The following is a 22,387-nucleotide window of genomic DNA, read 5'->3' as shown; positions in this document are numbered from 1 at the left end:
ATAATATGGCTTTCCGCAATCACACAAAATCTTGTAGACTCCTGGAAACTGAGTAGGAAGATGTTTCTGTTTATGTTTGCAAAGTAATGAACGAAGTTTTGGAAGCGTAGTGTAGCACGTTTTGAAGTTAAATTTCTTGAGAATCTTTGCCACTTTTGGTGAAAGAGAGCTGATGTAAGGCAAGGAGATGAAGGCTCTTGGGGGAGGGGGATCTTTAGCAGTAGTTGAGTGCCTGGGGGGAAAGAAATTTGTCAATCTTCTTTGGAGAGAAGCCATTGTTAATTAACGTTTTTTTAAGAAAACTGAGTTCATTTATAATTTCTGTTTCTTCGGTAAGTAATGATTTGGCTCGGTGATAAATCATTATTTATCTCTACATATTTTGTTTTGTTCCGTTTCATTCAGTAAATTTTTTTCTTCTATTGGTATTTTCCCTCTATTTTGTGATCACTTCCTATGCCTATTTCATTGATGACTAAAACATCTTTAAATATTCTTAAATGAGATGATAAAATATAATCTATTTCACTTTTTTTGTGTCCGTTTGAACTAATTCATGCACTATTTCGGTTTGGTCTTTCCTTGTAAAATGTGTTCAGTAGTCAACCTGATACTCATCATAAAGTTTAATATCATATTTCTTCTTTCATTTCATTCTCCTATGCTATTTTTTCATATCATCATCATCAAATTCCTGCCATGTACCCTCAAGAGGTGTACAGGATATGATAGTACTACATGAAAAAAATTACATCATTACTAACTTCCTATCTACAATTTTCCTCCAAATCAGTCTGTTACTTGTCAAGACTCCAACATTATCAGATCTTATATTTCTATCGTCTAAGGCACTTTGTACCATATCAATCCACCTATATCTTGGTCTTCCTCTGGGTCGTTTTGCTGCCAACCTGGCAGAGAACACTTGTTTTGCTAATCTTTCTTCACCCATTCTGATTAAGCGACCTGAGATATCACCACCTGAGATTAGCTCTGCAAACGCATTCCTGGATGTTGACAATGTCAAGTTCTTTTCTAATATCCTCGTTTTTAATATGATATTGCCATTGATGCCATCTGTTCACGCCTATAATCTTTCTCAGGACTCTCATATCTGCGGTCTCTAGTCTTTGGTCAAGTGTTTTACTTCTGACCCAACTCTCAGATCCATAAGTTAAAACTGGTTTGAACACTATCTTGTATACAGCTAATTTAGTGTTCTGACTAATTTCTCTCTTATTCCCTATGAATGTATTCAATTGACTTCCTACCATACCAGCTTTGCTGATTCTGTTGTCTATTTCTATATTTAATATACCATATTCAGTAAAAATCGTGCCTAAGTAGCTGAAATGTTTCACTTGTCCACAGGTTCTCCATTCACAACACAGTTGACATTTTCAATGATTCTGCCTATTTTTAATTGTCTTTGTCTTTTTATTGCTGACCTTCATACCATATCTATTACAACAGCTATTCAATTTAGTCAGAGAATCTTGCAGACTTGTAGCGGATTTATTTAGAAGTATAACATCATCCACATAAAGCAAAGAACTGACATTAACTCTCCAATTCTAATATCATGTTTAATACCACTTTCCTTCATAATGTGATCCATATAGATAATGAATAACAGTGGGGATAATGTACATCCTTGACTCACATCAGATTTAACATTAAACCATCTTCCTGTACTTCCTTCTATTCTAACTGCTGACTTACAACTCAAGTAAAGACTAAGTATTGCTTGATATAATGTCCCACTGACACCATATAACTGTAGCGTATTGAATAGCTTCTCTCTTGGAACCGTCATATGCCTTTTCCAAATCGACAAAGCTTAAATACCGATCTCTCCTATATTCCCATGCTTTCTCAACTATTTGTCGTAAAGTGAAGATCTGATTCTGACAGCTTCTATTTGGCCTGAACCCAGCTTGTTCTTCACCAAGCTTTTCTTTCACAATTATTCTCAACCGTTTCTCAAGTATACTTGCATAGATCTTGCCAGGAACACTCAGTAGTGAAATACCTCTGTAATTCTCACATTCAGTTTTATTTCCCTTTTTATATAAGGGTACTATGAGAGCTCTACTCCAATCATCGGGTATTCGTCCCTGTGTCCAGGCTTTCTGAACTATGCAGTGCAGCCACTGTAAGACTCTTATACCACCATACTTCAGCATTTCTGGTTGAATATCATCTACTCCTGCTGCCTTTCCGCAATTCAAGCCTTTGATGGCTTTTTCTACTTCAAGTATGAATATATATTCCTGACTGCATGCACTGACCAGTAGTTTTTTACCACTGCACTGTCATCACTGCTTGTTTCATTTAGCAGCTTTTCAAAGTAATTACTCCATACTTCAAGGATATCTTTTTTTCCCCTTTTCATGTCACCTTTATCATCTCTAACTCCTTTTACAGCACTCCTTCCTCCATTCTTAAGTTTCTTCAACAACCTCCAGAATATTTTGCCACCTTCTTGATATTTATTTTCTATATTCTTGCCAAAGTCCTCCCATGACTTTTGTTTAGCTATTTTTACACAGCGTTTAGCATTCTGGCATTTGTCTCTGTATTCTCTAAGAGCACAAGCTGACTTATTTGACAGGAACTTTTGATATGCTTTCTTCTTTTCCTTCACTGCCTCTCTAAATTCCTGTGTCCATCAGGGAGTTCTGATTTTTTTATCCTTGCAGACCACCTCACCACATGCCTCTCTGGCAGAATCAATCTATGTTTTCTTCAGAGTTTGCCACTGAATCTCCAGGGTTTGATTCCTGTTCTCAAACTCTTTCATTTTTTCTTCAATATTCTTTGTGTATTTTAGCCTACAGTTCACATCTGAGAGCTGCTCAACTTTTATTCGCTTTAAAACTTTCTTACATGTTATTCTTTTCAATATGAAATTCAATTTTATCCTGCTCAAGACTAAATAGTGATCACTTCCAATTTCAAATCCTCTGTACACTCTGGTGTCCTGTACCAGGGAGAAAACATCACTATCAACAATAACATAGTCAATGAGACTTTTCTTGTTCCTTGCCTCTTCTCTCCATGTGAATTTGTGAACATTTTTATGCTGGAACATGGTGCTAGTAATAACCAGTCCATGTCCTGAGCAGAGATCCAACAGATATTTGCCATTATTATTAGCTTTGCTCTTTCCTACAAATTTTCCCAAAATATTTTTGTATATGTGAAAATCATTTCCTACTCTGTTATTTAGATCCCCAACAAGGACCAACTTTTCCTTTTTCATTGTGTCAGTTGCTTTTTCTAAAGCGTCAAAAAATTCCTCCACTTCTACCTTAGTAGAACCTTCTGTGGGACCATAGGCACAAATAAGTCTCATTGTCCAGTTCCCCATTCTCATATTTGCCCACATTACTCTACTTGAGACTGACTGCCATTCAAGAAGATTAGCCTCGTATTTTGTGTTGAATACTATGGCTACTCCTTCTTTTCCTTGATTGTCATTGCCTAAATATAACATTTTGTATTTATTGCTCAGAAAGATCTCACCAATTTTGGTCTTTTTTGTTTCAGTCACGCCTATTATGTCGATCTGGTACTTATCTAATTCCTCAGCTAGCTCCATTTCTTTGCCATTCAGGCTTCTTATGTTGATAGTACCGATCTTTAACTCTGGTGATGTTGAGTTGGGGTTTGTTTTCAGATTTGTTGCAGTAGCTGACATTTCGCTGTTCTCCCTGGTTTCCTGGCGAAAACAACGGGGGCCTTGTTTAACCGGGTGTCGCCCCAGCCAGCATGATATTTTGTCATGTCGTACCTTCATTTATTATTTTGGTTTAACCAATAAGAATACAATCTGGTTGGCTAAATTCCAAATTACCAGCCATCCTCGTTTGTTCCATATCCAAGTAGATACCCAACAGGGTGCACCATGAGAAGGTGAGGATTGGACATTAGGTCAGAAGCCCTAGTCGTTTCTCCGCATTCCTTTAAAGGCTATGTGGAGGTCTCCTCTCAGTTATACAGCTTTGACCATTAAGCACCCCATTTTTTCCTATATACTTTTCAAGCTTTTTTAATTTTTTTTTTTCCAGCCACAAAATTTGCTATACAGCAGTTGTCTGAAAGTGTTATATGACTGGGTATGCCTATAGTTTGAATGTTCAGGTTTATGTTCAAATGTGGGATTTACCTACATATTTTGAATTCTTAAAATTATGTGCTAAATAAATAATGCATAAAAAACACATCTTAAACCTCATCATCAAATTCCTGCCATGTACCCTCAAGGGGTGTACAGGATATGATAGTACTACATGAAAAAAATTACATCATTACTAACTTCCTATCTACAATTTTCCTCCAAATCAGTCTGTTACTTGTCAAGACTCCAACATTATCAGATCTTATATTTCTATCGTCTAAGGCACTTTGTACCGTATCAATCCACCTATATTTTGGTTTTCCTCAGGGTCGTTTTGCTGCCAACCTGGCAGAGAACACTTGTTTTTGCTAATCTTTCTTCACCCATTCTGTTTAAGTGACCATACCACCTGAGATTAGCTCTGCTAGCGCATTCCTGGATGCTGACAATGTCAAGTTCTTTCCTAATATCCTCGTTTTTAATATGATATTGCCATTGATGCCATCTGTTCACGCCTATAATCTTTCTCAGGACTCTCATATCTGCAGTCTCTAGTTTTTGGTCAAGTGTTTTACTTCTGACCCAACTCTCAGATCCATAAGTTAAAACTGGTTTGAACACTGTCTTCTATACAGCTAATTTAGTGTTCTGATTTCTCTCTTATTCCATATGAATTTATTCAATTGACTTCCCACTATACCAGCTTTGCTGATTCTGTTGTCTATTTCTATATTTAATTTACCATCTTCACTAAAAATCGTGCCTAAGTAGCTGAAATGTTTTACTTGTTCCACAGGTTCTCCATTCACAACACAGTTGACATTTTCAATGATTCTGCCTATTTTTAATTGTCTTTGTCTTTTTATTGCTGACCTTCATACCATATCTATTACAACAGCTATTCAATTTAGTCAGAGAATCTTGCAGACTTGTAGTGGATTTATTTAGAAGTATAACATCATCCACATAAAGCAAAGAACTGACATTATCCTAAACCTGAACATTCAAACTATAGGTGTATACCAGTCAGATGACACGTTGGGATCCAGACAACCTCTGTATAGCAAATTTCAGTGTAAAGTAAATCATAACCCCCCCCCCCCCTTCCTGCAACTGCATGCAATGGTTTAATAACATTTTAAAGCCATCGTGTATGTAAATAAATAAATCATTTAGTTATGTCAGTCATGTAAACAAAAAAATTTAGTAGAATTTTCATAAAAGAAATGCTGAATGACAGTGTCCTTTTTCTTTTCTCTGCATATGTTTTTAATAACAGGCCTTATTGGTCTAAAATATGCTTTGTCACTTAATTCAATAATGATAATCATAGTATCATCAATTGCAGGCGCAAACTTGACATTTTGTCTGTTTGCTTACTTGGGAAAAAATGGAGTAAAACCAGGTTTAAAATTGCTTGGTATCTTTAACATAATTATACCCAAGTTAAAAATACTTTCTACATAGTATCTAATATTAAAAAGGAGTTTACCAGTACTCCTTTTAACTGGAAGCAACAGTTCCCTCACATTAATATTCTCTGCCATTATTAACAGTAATAAAATGTTGTAAACAATTTATAATTCTTAGCAAAACACAAATGCAAAGAGATGCGATAAGCAATGGCATCATAAAAAAACTGAGTCCACGAAACTTGTGCATTAGCTCATTCACAGCAGCATCATGTCACTGCTGTGAATTCATTTTCATCAGTATTAAAGAAGGGGAAGCAAATAATCTCTTATATCAACTGCAGCATCAGCAAATCCTGCTGATGTGATTTTCAACAGCCATACCATAATGGGCACAAACTGCAGATATGTTCTGTCAAAAACATAGTTGAAGCAACTTTCCTTTTAGGCAATGACAGAAATTCACATCCAAATCTTCATTTGGCCAAGATCAGTACGTACAACCACAGTTCTACACATATAATAATACTACTACTTCTTATGACATTACTGCCCAAATTGAGACAACTCTATATTCTTTTTCAGGTAATCTTGGAAGTAGTAGAATAAGCAACATTTTCAAATTTTCTTACCATTCCTACTATAGACTTACTTGCATAAAATAGTTCCTTAAATTTTTTACGTTATCACATTATGTGGTACTTTGTATATAATTATTTCACTACTTCCTTACTTGTCAATGGTAGAATTATATGTTTCATAGCATTAAATTATTACAGGGACCTTATTTTTGGAAAATGCAATTATCTATCACGTGGTCTCCGAAGACTATTGCTATAGTAACAGTGAACTAATATCCCACTACCTTCAGAAGCAGTACGGCCTGTAATATATTTCTTTACTTCCAAGATAACATGAAAAAAGAGTATAGTTCTGTCATACATGATGTTTCTCATAAGCTCTTCCATATGCAACTCAATGGATTTTTCCATCTGACCAAAATACGGACCACTGCAGTTACACCAAAGGTAAACTTTGAGATACTTTAGGATGTTATGTCTCAGTTTAGGTGTACTGAGTAAGGAACAGTTTGAACAGAGGAGTAAAAGTGTGGATTTTAAATTTGAGAATTTTAGCTATTTTGCGAAATGGAGCAGATACATGGTAAAGATACAGAGCCTATTACATCAATACTATCTTCACTGCACTGAGCAGGTGGATTAAATAGCATCTTACTAACAGTATGTTTAGGATAACCATTTTTCTAAAAGGTTGTAAGAAGAAATAGTTCTTTTGGTGATTTCTTCTTCACTGAGGAGGAAGAGAGAGAGAGAGCATGTTTACAACAAAATGTTACAAGTACTACGAATAGATACTTATTAAATTCTTGAAAAGGATCCAAATCTTGAACAGGATTCATAATCACACTAACAATCAGCTGAGAACTACTACAGAATTTCCTAGAAATTTAAGATTATCCCTTTGTTCACTTCATCTTCTCATTCCTTAATAAGGAGAACACTCCACTAAGACCCATCATAGAAGGCACTGATTCTCCCATACACAAGATTACCCAAGTTTTAAAAAAATTTAACAGGCCTGATCACCTCCTTTCTCCAGATTTCTGCACTTTTTTTTTTCAATTGCTAAAGAAATTCATCTTCAAAAAGATGAAATTATGGCAAGTTTCAATGTTATTTCTCTCTTTACTAATGTGCCTACAGAAATGGTCTTAATTATTTTAAAAGATACGTTACCAAAAAAAAAGTTATGTCACTCCAGTCCAATTGAATAAATTCTGGTTTACTTTCTTTTTAAAAATATTATTTACAAACAGAACTTCAGCATGGCCATGGGCAACCTATTATCTCCTATATTAGCAAATTTATTTGTAGAAACCTTGGAGGAAAAAAGGAATTAATTCCTTCCCATTATACAGCCACGGTATACTGAAAAGGTATATTAATGATGTTTTCTCAATGTGGAGCCATGTACCAGATTCCTTAAAGGAGTTCCCAAACCATCTCAACGGTCAACATCCAATTTACCTCAGAACTGGAAGTTAACAGGTCTCTCCCATTTCTGGATGGGAAACTGAGTCGTGCATCACAAAAGTTGAAGAGTTCTATTTACAGAAAACCCACACATACCGATAGATAACTTCATGTGCCATCTCATCATTATCCACCACAAAAGTTCGGCATCATTTCTTCATTAGGTAAATATGCTCACTCCATTCTCAGTGATGGAAGAAGAGATCAGCAAAAAACTATAGTTTCTCCATCCAACCTTTCAGAAAAAAACGATTATCCTAAACAGACGGTTAGTAAGCTACTATTTAATCCACCTGCTCATACTGACGATAGTATTCATGTAAAAGGCTTTATATCTCTTTGGTATATCACCTCCATTTCACCAAAGTTAGATAAAATTCTCAAGAAATTTAAAATCCACATTTCTTTTACTTTTCTATCCAAACTGTGTTCCTTCTCTGGTACACCTAAGCTGAAACAACGGCCTAAAGTATCCCAGAGTTTATCATGTTTGTGTAACTGCAATGCATCCTATTTTGGTTAGATAGAGAAATCCACTGAGTTGCATATGGAAGAGCATGTGAGAGACTAGTCAGCACACTAGTTGATTTATTTTAGTGATCTGGAACAAATTAGAAAACATTTTTAGATGCTATGATAAGCTTGAGAAGTATTGTGGAATCAACAGAAACTATTCTGAATCTAGTCCATCTTAATGCTAACCTTAGCTATAACTTATCTGATTGTCATTCTACAGCTATCCAACTTTGTCATATATATGAGCCCAACAATGCTGTAGCATCCAGAATGCCTTCAAATGTCAGCAATACGCTTGCAACTTAATTTATAGCTATTGTTCTCTTGTAGTGTATACTGTTTGTATTTCTCTTTTCAAGTTATGAGTTCGATGAAGTCTTCTCAGAAGACAAAGTTAATTGTGCATTCAAATAATATAGATTTTTTTTCTATTTTGGTATCTCTCAGCTTCTAGTCATTAAATTTCTTCAAACACACATACACACAGGCTGCTACATGATCAGCTAAAACATGAATATTTTGAACTATTTTAATGAATATTATTTTAAACATTAGAAAGATCAGAACTTCTTAAATTAATGAAACTTTAAGGAGCATAAATAAAATGCAGGACTCACATTAATACAAAATAAACATGTCATTCGATGCAGATAATTCTGATCTTGAGACATTGTCAAAACTTTAGGAATAACAGTATTTGTGGCCCACTCTGATCCAAACTTTTCTACCAACTTTTTCAAATTTTGTGTCGCAGCTTCCCGAATTGCAAATACTGAAATTAAATATGTGAGAATTTAAAAGCAGTTATTTTATTAAAAACATAAAATGATATATAAAAATTATTATTGGATATTGGAATATTCACCAACAGAATATGATTACTAAATCTTCAAAATAAAAAATCAAGTGAACAATTGTAGAATTAAAATGATTAGATAAATATAAAACTGACTCTCTGTAATATCACACTAATACAGATTTAAAGGACACATTCATAAAGTTGCTTAAGACATGTAAATATTCAATACAAAACATCCAATATGGAATTAAACAAGCAAAAGCTAAAGCAATTCTTTCATATTTTCATGTAAATGTAAGATTGGTTAGCTTGTTTATATTATAAAATAACTAAAGAGATGACACAAGTATACGATGTTTATGAACTGAGTGGTCTTAGACTATATATATCAAAATTAGTTTGGATGACTATATACTGAGAATGAAAAAACAACACGAATTTTTTTCGAATTTGAAGTATCTTGAATTTACACAGTGAGAGAGTAAGGAAAAGAATTTCTTGGCTAGTTTGTTCTGGAGAAGATGGAGGACTTCTTGAGTAGGTACATTCGCGAAGAGAGAAACTATATCAAAACTTGCCATTAAATCTGATTTGTCAAGTTTGTTGTCTTTGATTTTTGATACAAAACCAGCCGAATTTTTTATATGAGATCAGGAAGTTCCAGATAGGCTTTTTAAAAAGGATGCGGGGTATTTAGATAGATTGTAAGTAGGGGAGTGTATGCCTTCAATGATTGGTCTGAGCAGGGCACTTAATTTATGGATCTTAGGGAGTCCATATAATCGTGGGATTAGTGGATGAAGCAACCTGAAGGAAAGAAGGATGTTTCTTGGTAACTCTGAGGTGGTTTTCAGTAAATTGTTGGTCCTATTATGCAGTTGTATTCTAGGGTCACTATTTAATTCAGAGTAAGTATCACTGTTTAGTAGTTCATTCAAAATTCAAAAGGATTTTGAAGAAAAAGCAATTAATTCCTCTACTCTTAAACCCAAAATTTGGTATCATTATATAGATCATATATTCCTCATCTGGGAACAGGGAATCAACAACCTCAATTTGTTTCTAGACCACCTCAACAAGTTTCATGAAAATATTAATTTTACCTTCAAACTGGAATCCAATGACTGTCTCTCCTTTCTGGACTTAAAATTTACAAGATGTGCTGAAAATATCAAAATCTCAATTTTTAGAAAACCGACTCACACAGACGTATACCTTCAAGCTTCTTCCCATCACTAACATCCGCAAAAATTTGGCATTATTTCAACCCTTGCACATCGAGCAGATCTTTACTTACAGATGAAACAGAAATTGAAAATGAACTCCATTTATTTAAAAGGACTTTTGTCAACAATGATTTCTCTCTTAAACAGATTGATAAATTTTTCTCTTTCCATCGCTCTACTGCTACTGAAGACTCTTCTCCCCCAAGAGCTTTTATTTCATTGCCATACATTAGCTCTCTCTCTCTCCCCAAAACTAGCAAAAATTCTTAAGGAATTCAACATTAGAACTTGCTTCACTACGTTTCCAAAACTTTGCTCCATACTAAGTAAACCTAAAGCGAAACATCTCCCTACTAAGTATCCAGGAGTCTACAAGATTTTGTGTGAATGTGGAAAACCATATTACGACTAGACAGCTAAATCCGTCCTTTTGCGTATGAAAGAACACCAGAGAGACATTTCCTACAATAGGACCAGAGCCAGCCCTCTCTCTAGCCACGTTCTCTTCTCTATTAACTTGGATGAAGGCTGCCAACACCTCGTATATACTGGCCAAAAACTTCTAATATCCATGTGTGTTATGATGAACTCGAAAGAAAGATCATCGAATCTAGAGAAATTTCATTAGATTCATCCCATATTAACAACAGCCTTAGCTTCAATTTCTCTGATGCACACATTGCCTCTGTTCAGTATTGGCGCACTTATGGCAGCTCATGCACGTAGTCAACTTTAATTTAGAACTCAAGCTCGCATTCCTGTTTTTAAAATGTACTATTGTCTTTTATACTAGATCTGTTGATGTAATTTTATCATGTCTCTGTCACAAGTGCACCAATACTGAACAGAGGCAATGTGTGCATCAGAGAGATTGAAGCTAAGGCTGTTGTTAATATAGGATGAATCTAGTGAAATTTCTCTAGATTCATCTAGAGCATAGGTTCCCAAAGTGGTCAGTACCACCCCAAGTGGGCACTGAAGCCTTCTGGGGGGCTATAGTGGGATCAGAAGTATTTGGGGGCATTCAGGCAGTCTAGGAGTCGGCGGCTCTTTATAGAAGAAATTAATAATATATATTTAAAAATTAATTATTTTCGTGATTTTGCGATTAGATAATCATTTAAAATTTAAATATTGCATTTTAATTCATCTTATGCCCATCTTACACGATCGATTTTTTTATCAATTTTCTATTTCAATTATTGTGGAAAGGCAGCAGGAGTAGACGATATTCGACCAGAAATGCTGAAGTATGGTGGTATAAAAGTCTTAGTGGCTACACTGCATAGTTCAGAATGGCTGGAGAGAGGGCCGAATTCCAGATGTTTGGAGTAGAGCTCTCCTAGTACCCATATATAAAAAGGGAAATAAAACTGCATGTGAGAATTACAGAGGTATATCCCTACTGAGTGTTCCTGGTAAATATATGCAAGTATACTTGAGAAACGGTTGAAAAGAATTGTGGAAGAAAAGCTTGGTGAAGAACAAGCTGGATTCAGGTCAAATAGAGGCTGTCAGGATCAGATCTTCACTTTACGACAAATAGTCGAGAAAGTGAACATACGCCTCTACAGTCAAAAATATACCCCCCCCCCCCCCCCGCGGCAGACCAGGCGACGGGTCGGTTGGGAGTAGTACTAACAAGAAGTCGCATCTATAAAAAAGTAACACGCGGACCCTGCATAGGAAGCGGGAATAACGCATAGAAGAAGAAGAAGAGGAGTCGAGAAAGCATGGGAATATATCAGAGATCTGTATTTAAGTTTTGTCAATTCGGAAAAGGCATATGACAAGGTGCCAAGAGAGAAGCTATTCAATATGCTACAGTTATATGGTGTCAATGGGGCATTATATCAAGCAATACTTAGTCTTTATTTGAGTTGTAAATCAGCAGTTAGAATTGAAGGAAGCACAGGAAGATGGTTTAATGTTAAATCTGGTGTGAGACAAGGATGTACATTATCCCCACTGTTATTCATTATCTATATGGATCACATTATGAAGGAAAGTGGTATTAAACATGATATCAAAATTGGAGATGTTAATGGCAGTTCTTTGCTTTATGCGGACGATGTTATACTTCTAAATAAATCTGCTACAAGTCTGCAAGATTCTCTGACTAAATTGAATAAATGTTGTAATAGATATGGTATGAAGATCAGCAATAAAAAGACAAACACAATGAAAATAGGCAGAATCATTGAAAATGTCAACTGTGTTAAGAATGGAGAATCTGTGAAACAAGTAAAACATTTCAGCTACTTAGGAACGATTTTTAGTGAAGATGGTAAATTAAATATGGAAATAGACAACAGAATCAACAAAGCTGGTATTGTAGGAAAGAATAAATTTATATGGAATAAGAGAGAAATTAGTCAGAACACGAAATTAGATGTATAGAAGACAGTGTTCAAACCAGTTTTAACTTATGGATCTGATAGCTGGGTCAGAAGTAAAACACTTGACCAAAGACTAGAGACCGCAGATATGAGAGTCCTGAGAAAGATTAGAGGCGTGAACAGATGGCATCAATGGCAATATCATATTAAAAACGATTATATTAGGAAAGAATTTGACATTGTCAGCATCCAGAATGCATTAGCAGTGCTAATCTCAGGTGGTATTGTCACTTAAACAGAATGGGCAAGGAAAGATTAGCAATACAAGTGTTCTATGCCAAGTTTGCAGGAAAACGACCCAGAGGAAGACCAAGATATAAGTGGATTGATACGGTACAAAGTGCCTTAGACGATAGAAATATAAGATCTGGTAATGTTGGAGTCTTGACAAGTAACAGAGTCATCTGGAGGAAAATTGTAGATAGGAAGTTAGTGATGATGTAAATTTTTCATGTAGTACTATCATATCCTGTACTCCCCTTGAGGGTACATAGCAGGAATTTGATGATGATGATGATGAATCATTTGAAAATTTACCATGTCGGATAGAAATAGATGTCAATTTTCAATGTCAATGAGAAAATAGATGTATATATAGTGTGTATAATAGGTTATGTTGACAGTAGCCTAATATATTCGTTATATTTCATTTCAAAATATATATAAAACCATTTTTCTAATTGATTTGTACAAAAATAAACCCAATTTTATATAATTAATATTATGAGTAAAAATAATAATGGCAAGAAAGAAATAAAATCATAAATTTTAGTTAGCACTAACTTATATTGCTAACTAGAGGGAAAAAACAAAGCAAATATTATTCTAAACTTATTATACTGTTTTCTGTGGTTATGTTTTGTAGATTTCTTGTTTATATCTTGTGTAGTTATTTTATTTATTAATTATTCGGACAATGTTGTGGTCGGACAAACAAAATGTGCTTGCGTGCAAAATAAAAAATTGAATGTGTCATAGAGAATATTTTAACTTCTATTTTTTATATACTTAAAAAATTTATTCATTTTTTGCTATTGTAAAAATTGATCGTGCCATACAGGCTTTAGTCTATCCACATAGCAGACGAGTCTTAACTAGTAGTATGTCAGTCAGCTATTACGTAGGTAATTCACTCAATTCAGCATGTTTTGACAGGAATATGGGTGCTTGCAGTGACTTGTTCAAAGCACAAGTACGATGGTATCGCAAACAAGTCAATGCATGCAAGTGGATAAATACCAGTGGTTTAGGAATACGTTTCATTATTTTTTGTGTGTTTTGCCAACAATCATCAATCGAAAGTGTGATAGATAAGTGGAGTCATACAAAGTGTAAATCAAATCTTTTATTTTGTGAATATTTTTGCAAATTTTATTACTTCATTATGTCTGAATATAAGAACAAATGTCGACAGTACAGTATTGAGTATTTGAAATATGGTTTTATTCAGTCTCCTACGAACCAATTATTACCCATGTGCTTGATTGTCAAAAAGTGTTTTCAAATGAAGCAATGAAGCCTTCTAGGCTACAAGAGCATTTGACTAAAATGCATGCTGACAAAAAGGATAAAGATTTGTCCTATTTTCAAGTACTAGAAGAAAAATATTTTAAACGTCTAACTATATCAAAACTTTTTACGTCGTCCACTAAACAAGATAATGACGGATTACAAGCTTCTTATAATATTTCATTATTAATCACAAAAACCACACACATAATTCCACACACACACAATTGGTGAGGAATTAATCTTGCCAGCAGTAAAAGAAGTAATAAACACCGTGTTTCATAAGCCAGCATCGGATATAATCAGGAAAATTTCTTTGAGCAATAATTCAGTGCAAAGAAGAATCGATGAAATGGCTGAAGACGTTGAAAAATCATTGTGCGATTATTTGAAGACATGCCAATTTTCCATTCAACTCGAATCAACACTCCCAAATAATGAACCACTACTCTTATCATATGTACGATTCCTAAAAGAAGAAAAAGTTTGTCAAGAATTATTATTTGCTAAAAACTTGGAAGCAGATACAAAGGGAGAATCTATGTTTAATATCATGAATAAGTTTTTTTGAGAGAAAGACATTCCTATTTGTAATATTTTGTCTGCTGCTACTGATGGTGCTCCAGCAATGACAGGGTGCCACAAGGGTTTCATAGCGCATTTGAAACAAGCAGTACCAAATGTACTCGCTATACATTGTGTTCTTCATCGTCAACATTTGGTTGCAAAAAATTTAAGTGAACACCTGCACACGTCGCTCCATTACGTTATTAGAGTAGTCAACAAGATTTGAAGCAATTCATTGAGTGACAGATTGTTTAGCCAACTTTGTAGTGAAAACGATGAATATTTCAATCGTTTGCTGCTTCACACAGAAGTTCGCTGGCTTTCAAAAGGTATTTGTCTGAATCGATTTTACAATTTGTTTGATTCAGTACTAGAGTTCCTAGAAAACAGACGACAGATTGCGAGCCAACCTGATTACATCCAAAAATGACATCGCTTACTTGACAGACCTCTATAAAATATTTAATGAAGTCAATCTACAACTACAAGGTGATGAATTGAATTGAATTAAACCAAAAACGTTATTGCCGCTTTTGTAGGGAAACTTCTGTTCAACCAGAATATGGGCTGAGGGGAATATAGCCACTTTTCAAATTTATCAGCAGTGTCTATCAAAAAGGAAGATTTACTTACATACTGACAACACTTGGAGGTTCTCCATGCTGATTTCAATGAGCGATTCAAGGATATTCTAAACATGAATATACCAAATTGTGTTTTAGATCCTTTCTCACATGTAAGCACAGCAGGATCATCAAATTTAGAAGTGGAACTCATAGAACTCACAATAAATGAAAAACTAAAAATAAAATTCAAAACTGGATACCAAGAGTTCTGGCTTCAAAAATCAATACCGACACTGTACCCTGGATTATGGGAAATAGTGCAGAAATTTTTAGTCTAGCTGACCCTCAAAGTAAACTTCCAATATGTGCAGGTGCAAACTTGACCTGTTGTTTGTCTGTTTGCTTACTTGGGAAATGGAGTAAAACCAGGTTTAAAATAACTTGGTATTTTTAACATTAATTATCCCCAAGGTAAAATACTTTATACATATATATATATATATATATATATAATAGAAGTCCTACCTCGACCGTATAAGACTGCCTAAGTCTCAGTTTCAAAAAGCACATAGAAATGTTTCATTATTGAATATTGAGTAAAACATGGAAACCAAGATTTTCTAAAAGGCATGCATTATCATTCTTCTTACTGCATTACTAGAGAGATATATAATTAATCTGAATTTACCACAAGTAGCCCTTTCCCCTACCTCTGCTGAAACATTTTTCTAACATGCAATAAGCTGTTTTAACATAAAAGACTGAAAAGAAAATTTTAATTCTGTCGAAAAGAACAGTATATTAACCTGGACATTATATACCATTAACATCTGAGAATTCAAATTTTATATCTTATTTCTGAAAGAAATTCTATGGTGTTTTTCATAGAAAAAACAGCATGACCAAGTAATGAATGGATTAAGTTAGACAAAAAAATTTTCTAAGATTTCCAAAGGAATCAACAATCAAACTAAGAGGACAATTAATTTTATGATTCCAAAAATTCCTGGAGGTTTATAATACATTCTATTAAAACTGCAGAACTTCAATGAAAAGTAAGATATAAAACTTGAAACCTCAGATATTAGTTTTGATATCTTAATTCTTTTTACCAATCTGTCTCTTTGAGATATCAAAAGTTATATCCCAAGAACTTTCATGGCATTATTGCATTATTCAAATTTTTTTTATCTAATCAGGATATTTCACTTGGAAGTGATAAACTTTGCAACAAACTGAAGGAACACAATGGGCTAACCACGTTCCCTGAATTCAGTAAACTTAATACCCATAATAATTAATCAACCTGCACTCGTACTAATTTGCTGATGCATGTCTTCCTTATCCTCCCTGGCCTATAGCACCAACCAATATATTTTGTGTTATTGGCCTCAATCTCACACTAGACTGCTGCCTACTTTTTGGCTGCAATTCAGCTACTATCCTTCCTGATAATACTTAACCCTTCAACATTCTATCCCTGTAACTATATCATTTGCTGTTAATTAAGTCTCACTGATGCCTATATCTTTTGGCAAGGCTGCACTAACCAATACCAAAGACTCCTGCCTCTTGTTCCTGATACTTCTGGCATTAGTATATAGAAAGTGAAGCATAGCTTTAAGCTTCCTGCCTTTTTCTTCCTGAATTTACTACCCTATTTGATGTTGTTACTTGACCTGCTTGTACTGCTCAATGTCAAGAAAGTTAAGAAGCTTTTGGAGGTGAACTGTATACTCAAACATATATTATCTGATCAAAAATGTCCAGATTCCTCCCTCTCTGCAGTAGTGCATATGGGCTATACATATCACAACCATGGTTCATACATACAGATGTAAAAAGTACCACACAGTCTGTCATCTTTACTAAATATATGACTAAAACTCAACAAAACTAAAGATATGCAATGTTACTGCAAAAGGCAATCAATGGAAAAGAGTTGGTGAGCTAGTAGGAGAATTACAAAGATACCATGTATACATAACTTGTTAACAAGAGGAAGAAGACTAACTTGGTGAGATACTCCTAATAACTATAAGATGTTATATTCAAACAACAGTGATCAGGCTAAGGAAGGAGAAGCTACAGTATTTAACACTAAACATGATGATAAAATTCTTGAATGGTAGGCAATTTCAAGTAGAGCATTTAAAATGTGCTTCTCATCTGCAGAAGATTCTACATAGTATGAAAGAAGAATTTTTCCTGTCATTAGAGAGGGCAGCTGACAAAAAACATTGCTGGTTATTGGAGGACTAAACAACAGATTAGAAAATGAATCTCAGATAAACAGAAATAATTCAGGAAATGAAGAGAGTAAAGCTAATAAAAATCATAAGATGTTATGTTCTTTTCAGCATACAATATCTTATGATGTTGTATGTAGAAAACAGACTAACCATTGGAAACAATGTTCTAAGATGAAGATGCACATAAATTGTGCATGGAGAGAACATAGAAGCATTAAGAAAAGTCTCACTGATTATGTGGTTGCTTATTGATAATCTCTTTAGACTAATCCAAGATATAAGAATATTCTAAAATAGGAAGATCAATTTCTTTGAGCAGAATAAATGAGTACTATAATAAATTTAGTTTAATCCTTTATCCAAGTGTGTGCAAACAAAGTTTGCACCTGAAAGTATCTTCAGGACTGAGGTAAAGTGGTACAACACCAGGCAAAGGTGGAGCAAGCTACAACACTCCTTTGCAAGGAGTCGCCCGGTGTTGTACCACTTTACCCCAGTCCTGAAGATACTTTCAGGCGCAAACTTTGTTTGCATACACTTGGATGAAGGATTAAACTAAATTTATTATAGTCTGACCAAGTGAAAAATAAACTTTCAACATCTTTCTCTAAATCCAGAGTAATTTAATAAAAAAGTGGCACACCGTTTGGCAACTCGTATAGGTAGAGATGACCTTGACAATTGACATTTATGTCTTTAGGGGTGAAGCAAGATGCTTTTCATATTCCCCGCTATCTGTTGTGGTTGCAGTGAAGGTAAAATTTATGAGCAGAATGCTCGCCCTGATTGGGCATGAAGATTATGCATCACTAAAGGAGGCCAATATAGCTTTTGGTCTTCTATATTTGAATATGTCCGTTGGGTCGTATGCTGTAGCTTGTTGAACCAAATCGTTGGGATGTGTGGACGTCTTTAGGAAACACTTGGTGGGGAGATGACCTTGCTAATGCTTGTGCCTTGTATATCTCCACTTGGGCCTGGCTCCCACTGAAGAGACCTCAATAAAGATTGAAACTAGTCTGGGTAGTGGCCCTTCCCTTAATGCATAACATTATACATATCTGCAAGGAGATGTGTTTTGCATTATAGGAGATACTGAGATAGGAGTGTTGGTAGCTTGCTCCACCTTTGCAAGGAGTCGCCCGGTTTTGTACCACTTTACCCCAGTCCTGAAGATACTTTCAGGTGCAAACTTTGTTTGCACACACTTGGATAAAGGATTAAACTAAATTTATTATAGTCTGACCAAGTGAAAAATAAACGTTCAACATCAAATATGAGTACTTCATTGAGAAAAAAAAAATAATAATAATAATAAATGTTTTTTAAAACAAAGTCAAGAAGCTTTTAGAGGTGAACTGTATATTCAAATATAAACTATCTCATCAAAAACATCCAGATATCACTTCCACTGTAGTGGATATGACTATATATATCACAATCAAGATATAAAAGAAACCACAATCTTCATCGACAAACATTAATAGTAAAATGAACCATATTGAAGAATTCAGTGATCTTCAACATGACACTGTACACTGTCACAAAATGCCACCTTTGCACTGCAACAACTTGGTTTAGGAAATTTCTGCCCTGATCAACTGCAAGTGATGTTATTGCAAAGCAGAAATGCCTAGGAGCAACAACAACAACACAATCTGGTAGGACACAAAAATCACAGGATGGGACTGCTGGGTGATGTCCTTAACCCTTTCTGACCTTTTTTTTTTTTTTTTATACAAGTGAACAAAATTTTTCTTTCTATTTATTTTGTCTTTAGGTCTAAAAAAAGCAAGAGTATCAAGTATTTTGATGAAAATGCATTTCAGGATAGGAATTCTGACCGACTGATTCTATATGGAATCATTATATTCTGGTAGCAAATATTCAACTTCTGAGCTTATACTCTATAACCCAATATATGCATATTATTCTACTAAGTCATAAAAAAACGATATTGGCAAGATTTATACGTATAATACATACCTGTTATTATATTAAAGAAATGAAACTATGACATACGATAGCAATTGGAATCATTCACCACATAATATGGGCTACAAAAAGACAGTTAGCGATTCCAATTGGAATCGCTAGGGCAGAAAGGGTTAATTTTGTTTACAAAGTGTTGTGTGTTCTTTCTTTCTTTTTCTCTCTCTCAAAAAGTTATTCTCAAATATATTAAAATGTTCATCAGAATAAATTAGAATGCACAGTGTGCTGTCATCTGCAGTTCTGATACTACTATCAATTACAAGTTTATACATTTTATTATTATCCAGTGATGACAAGATGCAGGTTTAGGAAATTTCTGCCCTGATCAACTGTGTTAATCAGTGATGTTATTGCAAAGCGGAAATGCCTAGGAGCAACAACAACACAATCACAACCTGGTAGGACACAAAAATCACAGGATGAGACTGCTGAGTGCTAAGCACATGATGTGAAAATATTGCCTGTCCTCAGTTGAAACCTTCACTACTGAGTTCCAAAGTGCTACTGCAAGCATATCTGCTTGCCAGGAGCTGAAGAACATAGGTTTCCATGGATGTGCAGCCATATAGCATAACACAGAAAGGACAATGCCAAGCATCAAGTGGAGTGCTTTAAAGCTCACTGCAACTGGACTCTTCTCTGGAGTGAAGAACCATGCTTCCCCCATCTGGCAGTCTGAGAGATGAGGCTAGGATTAATGGATGCCAGGTTGAGCTAGCTGTGAAGTTTGGTGGAAGAAGCATCATAATATCAGGCTGGGCTACCTAATTCCAGTGATGGGGAAATCTTAATGTTCCTGCCTTAATCACATGAGGAACAAACAATTTTGTTCCTTAAACTTTATGGCAGCAGTTCAGTGAAGGTCCTTTCCTGTGTTAAGATGACAATGCCCTGTCCACAAAGCAAAGATCTGCACAGGAATAGTTTGATGAGATGGGTGCTGAAGAACTCGAGTGGCCTACACAGAGCCCTATCTCAATTTCAATCCGATCAAGCACCTGCACAATAAAACAGAATGACAATTGTGAGATAGGCAAATCGCCCAGCATCAGTAACCAACCTCACTAATGATAATCTGGAAGAATGGAAGGGAATTCCTGCAGCAATGTACCAAAATCTAGCGGCAAGCACTTCCAGAAGATTAACGGCTGTTATAACAGCAGAAGGTGGACAAATTACATATTATTACCTTTCATATTAGAGTGAGAACTAGGATGAGCAAGCAACTGGATATTTTTGATCAGCACTTCACAAATAATTTACTTGATGGAGATTAAAAAAAAAAAATACTTAGAGTAGCCCCAAACAAAAGATGTACACCACAAATATGCAATTTCTTATTTTAATTATTAATTATGATTATTCAGGGAACATTTGTTCCCATTCCCACAGGACAGTTTGGGAAACACCACCTTAAAGAATCAAGGCAAAATCTGAAGAAATCATTTGATTCAGTGAACAATTATTCCTCGGCTTCAGCCGAGGAATAATCGTAATGAAGGTATCTGCAAGGATAGAAAACTAAGAACTACATACTAGGAGACAATCCTAGAAAAGAAGACATCATATGAAAACTTATTGGCAAGTAGGCTAGCACATGTACTGAGAGAACAGAGAGAAAAACATGCGAGAAAGAGAAAACAGCTGAACTCTAAGTCCAGAGAAGAGTTTTGCAAGAATATAGAAAACAAAGGTGTCAACATGTTTTAGGAGTTATTGAAAAACCCAGTGAAGAAAAAGCATGATATATATATATATATATATATATATATAGAACGAGAGAGAGAGAGAGAGAGAGAGAACATAAAAACTGAGAACAGAGATATTATGAATCAAATTCCTGAAATTATACAACTTCCTATTTAAAATTTCTAAATGAATCTGTTATCAGTCAGACCTTAAATATAATCAGATCTTATACAGGTAACCCTTGTATAACATGGTACTTATACAACGCAGTTTCGATATAAAATGGTCTACAAATTGTAGTAACCCTTGTTCAACATGGTATACAACGCAGTTGAGATAAAAACACGGTCTACAAACTGTAGTAACCCTTTATCTTTTCATGTGTTTTTCACCGTGCAACTTGAAAATTAAATTTTATCTTCGTTAAATTTGCGTGTGGCCATATCGCACATGTAGGGAAAATACCCTTTAGTATGCATGTATGTCAACTGTTTACCGTATAAAGTGTTTATTGTTGAAAATTGTCTTTTTTCTGCCAGGAAAGCACATTAAAATCATAAGTGTGTTAATCTCAAGCTGAGCACTTTATTATCTAGTGAGTTACATACATAATTAATATGTAATGCTTTTTTATGTAAAAAATATTTTTATAATAATGGCCACAAACTGCAACAAAAGCAAAAAACCAACATTGAAAAGAAAATTTATTTCGCTCAAAGAAAAGATTAATTTCTTGGATCGGTTGAAAAATGGAGAAAAACCAAGAGCTGTTGCAAGGACTTTGAATTTAAACAAATCAACAATTCAAACAAACAAAATGAACATAAAATCCGAGAAAGCGTTTATTGCTGGGTAAATGGTAAGTGCAAAGCACGTTGCTCGTGCATGCAATATTCTAATGTGAAAAATGGAGAAATCTCTATTGATACGGATAGAAGATTGCACTCGAAAAAAAAATTCCTTTGGATGGAAATCTTATTCAACAAAAGGCTCTCACAGTTTATAAACATTTATGATGCAGACCAGGTGCATATGAATCCAGGTTATATTGGAAAAACTGAAAAAATGCACCTGTATTTTGAAAAATGCAAGTCAGTTCCTGGATTCAAAGTTTCTAAAGATAGAATTACTCTACTGTTTTGTAATAATGCATCGGGTGATTACATGACAAAATCAGTGTTTATTAACCAATCCTCAAATCCTCATGCTATGAAAGATTAAAATATGCACTTTATTTAATTTGCCTAAAACATTTTATGAATTATGTGCAATGAAGTTTA

The 22,387-nt window shown here is 34.7% G+C and overlaps 1 protein-coding gene across 1 annotated transcript in view; it reads right to left on the bottom strand.

Annotated features, from left to right (window-relative positions):
• Pp2A-29B (Protein phosphatase PP2A regulatory subunit A) overlaps window positions 1–22,387 on the bottom strand; it is a 239,122-nt gene that overhangs the window by 43,088 nt on the left and 173,647 nt on the right. The window contains exon 12 of the mRNA XM_090413204.1: window positions 8,723–8,877. Coding sequence (XP_090269330.1) covers window positions 8,723–8,877 — 155 coding nt within the window. The remainder of the gene's footprint in view (window positions 1–8,722; window positions 8,878–22,387) is intronic.

Source organism: Typopeltis vanoorti, chromosome 23 (assembly GCF_054136105.1).
Source record: "Typopeltis vanoorti isolate ZY-2024b chromosome 23, IOZ_Tvanoo_1.0, whole genome shotgun sequence".
Classification (NCBI taxonomy): domain Eukaryota; kingdom Metazoa; phylum Arthropoda; class Arachnida; order Uropygi; family Thelyphonidae; genus Typopeltis; species Typopeltis vanoorti.
Note: the sequence above shows the minus strand (reverse complement) of the source record. Positions and strands in the feature narration are given on the sequence as shown.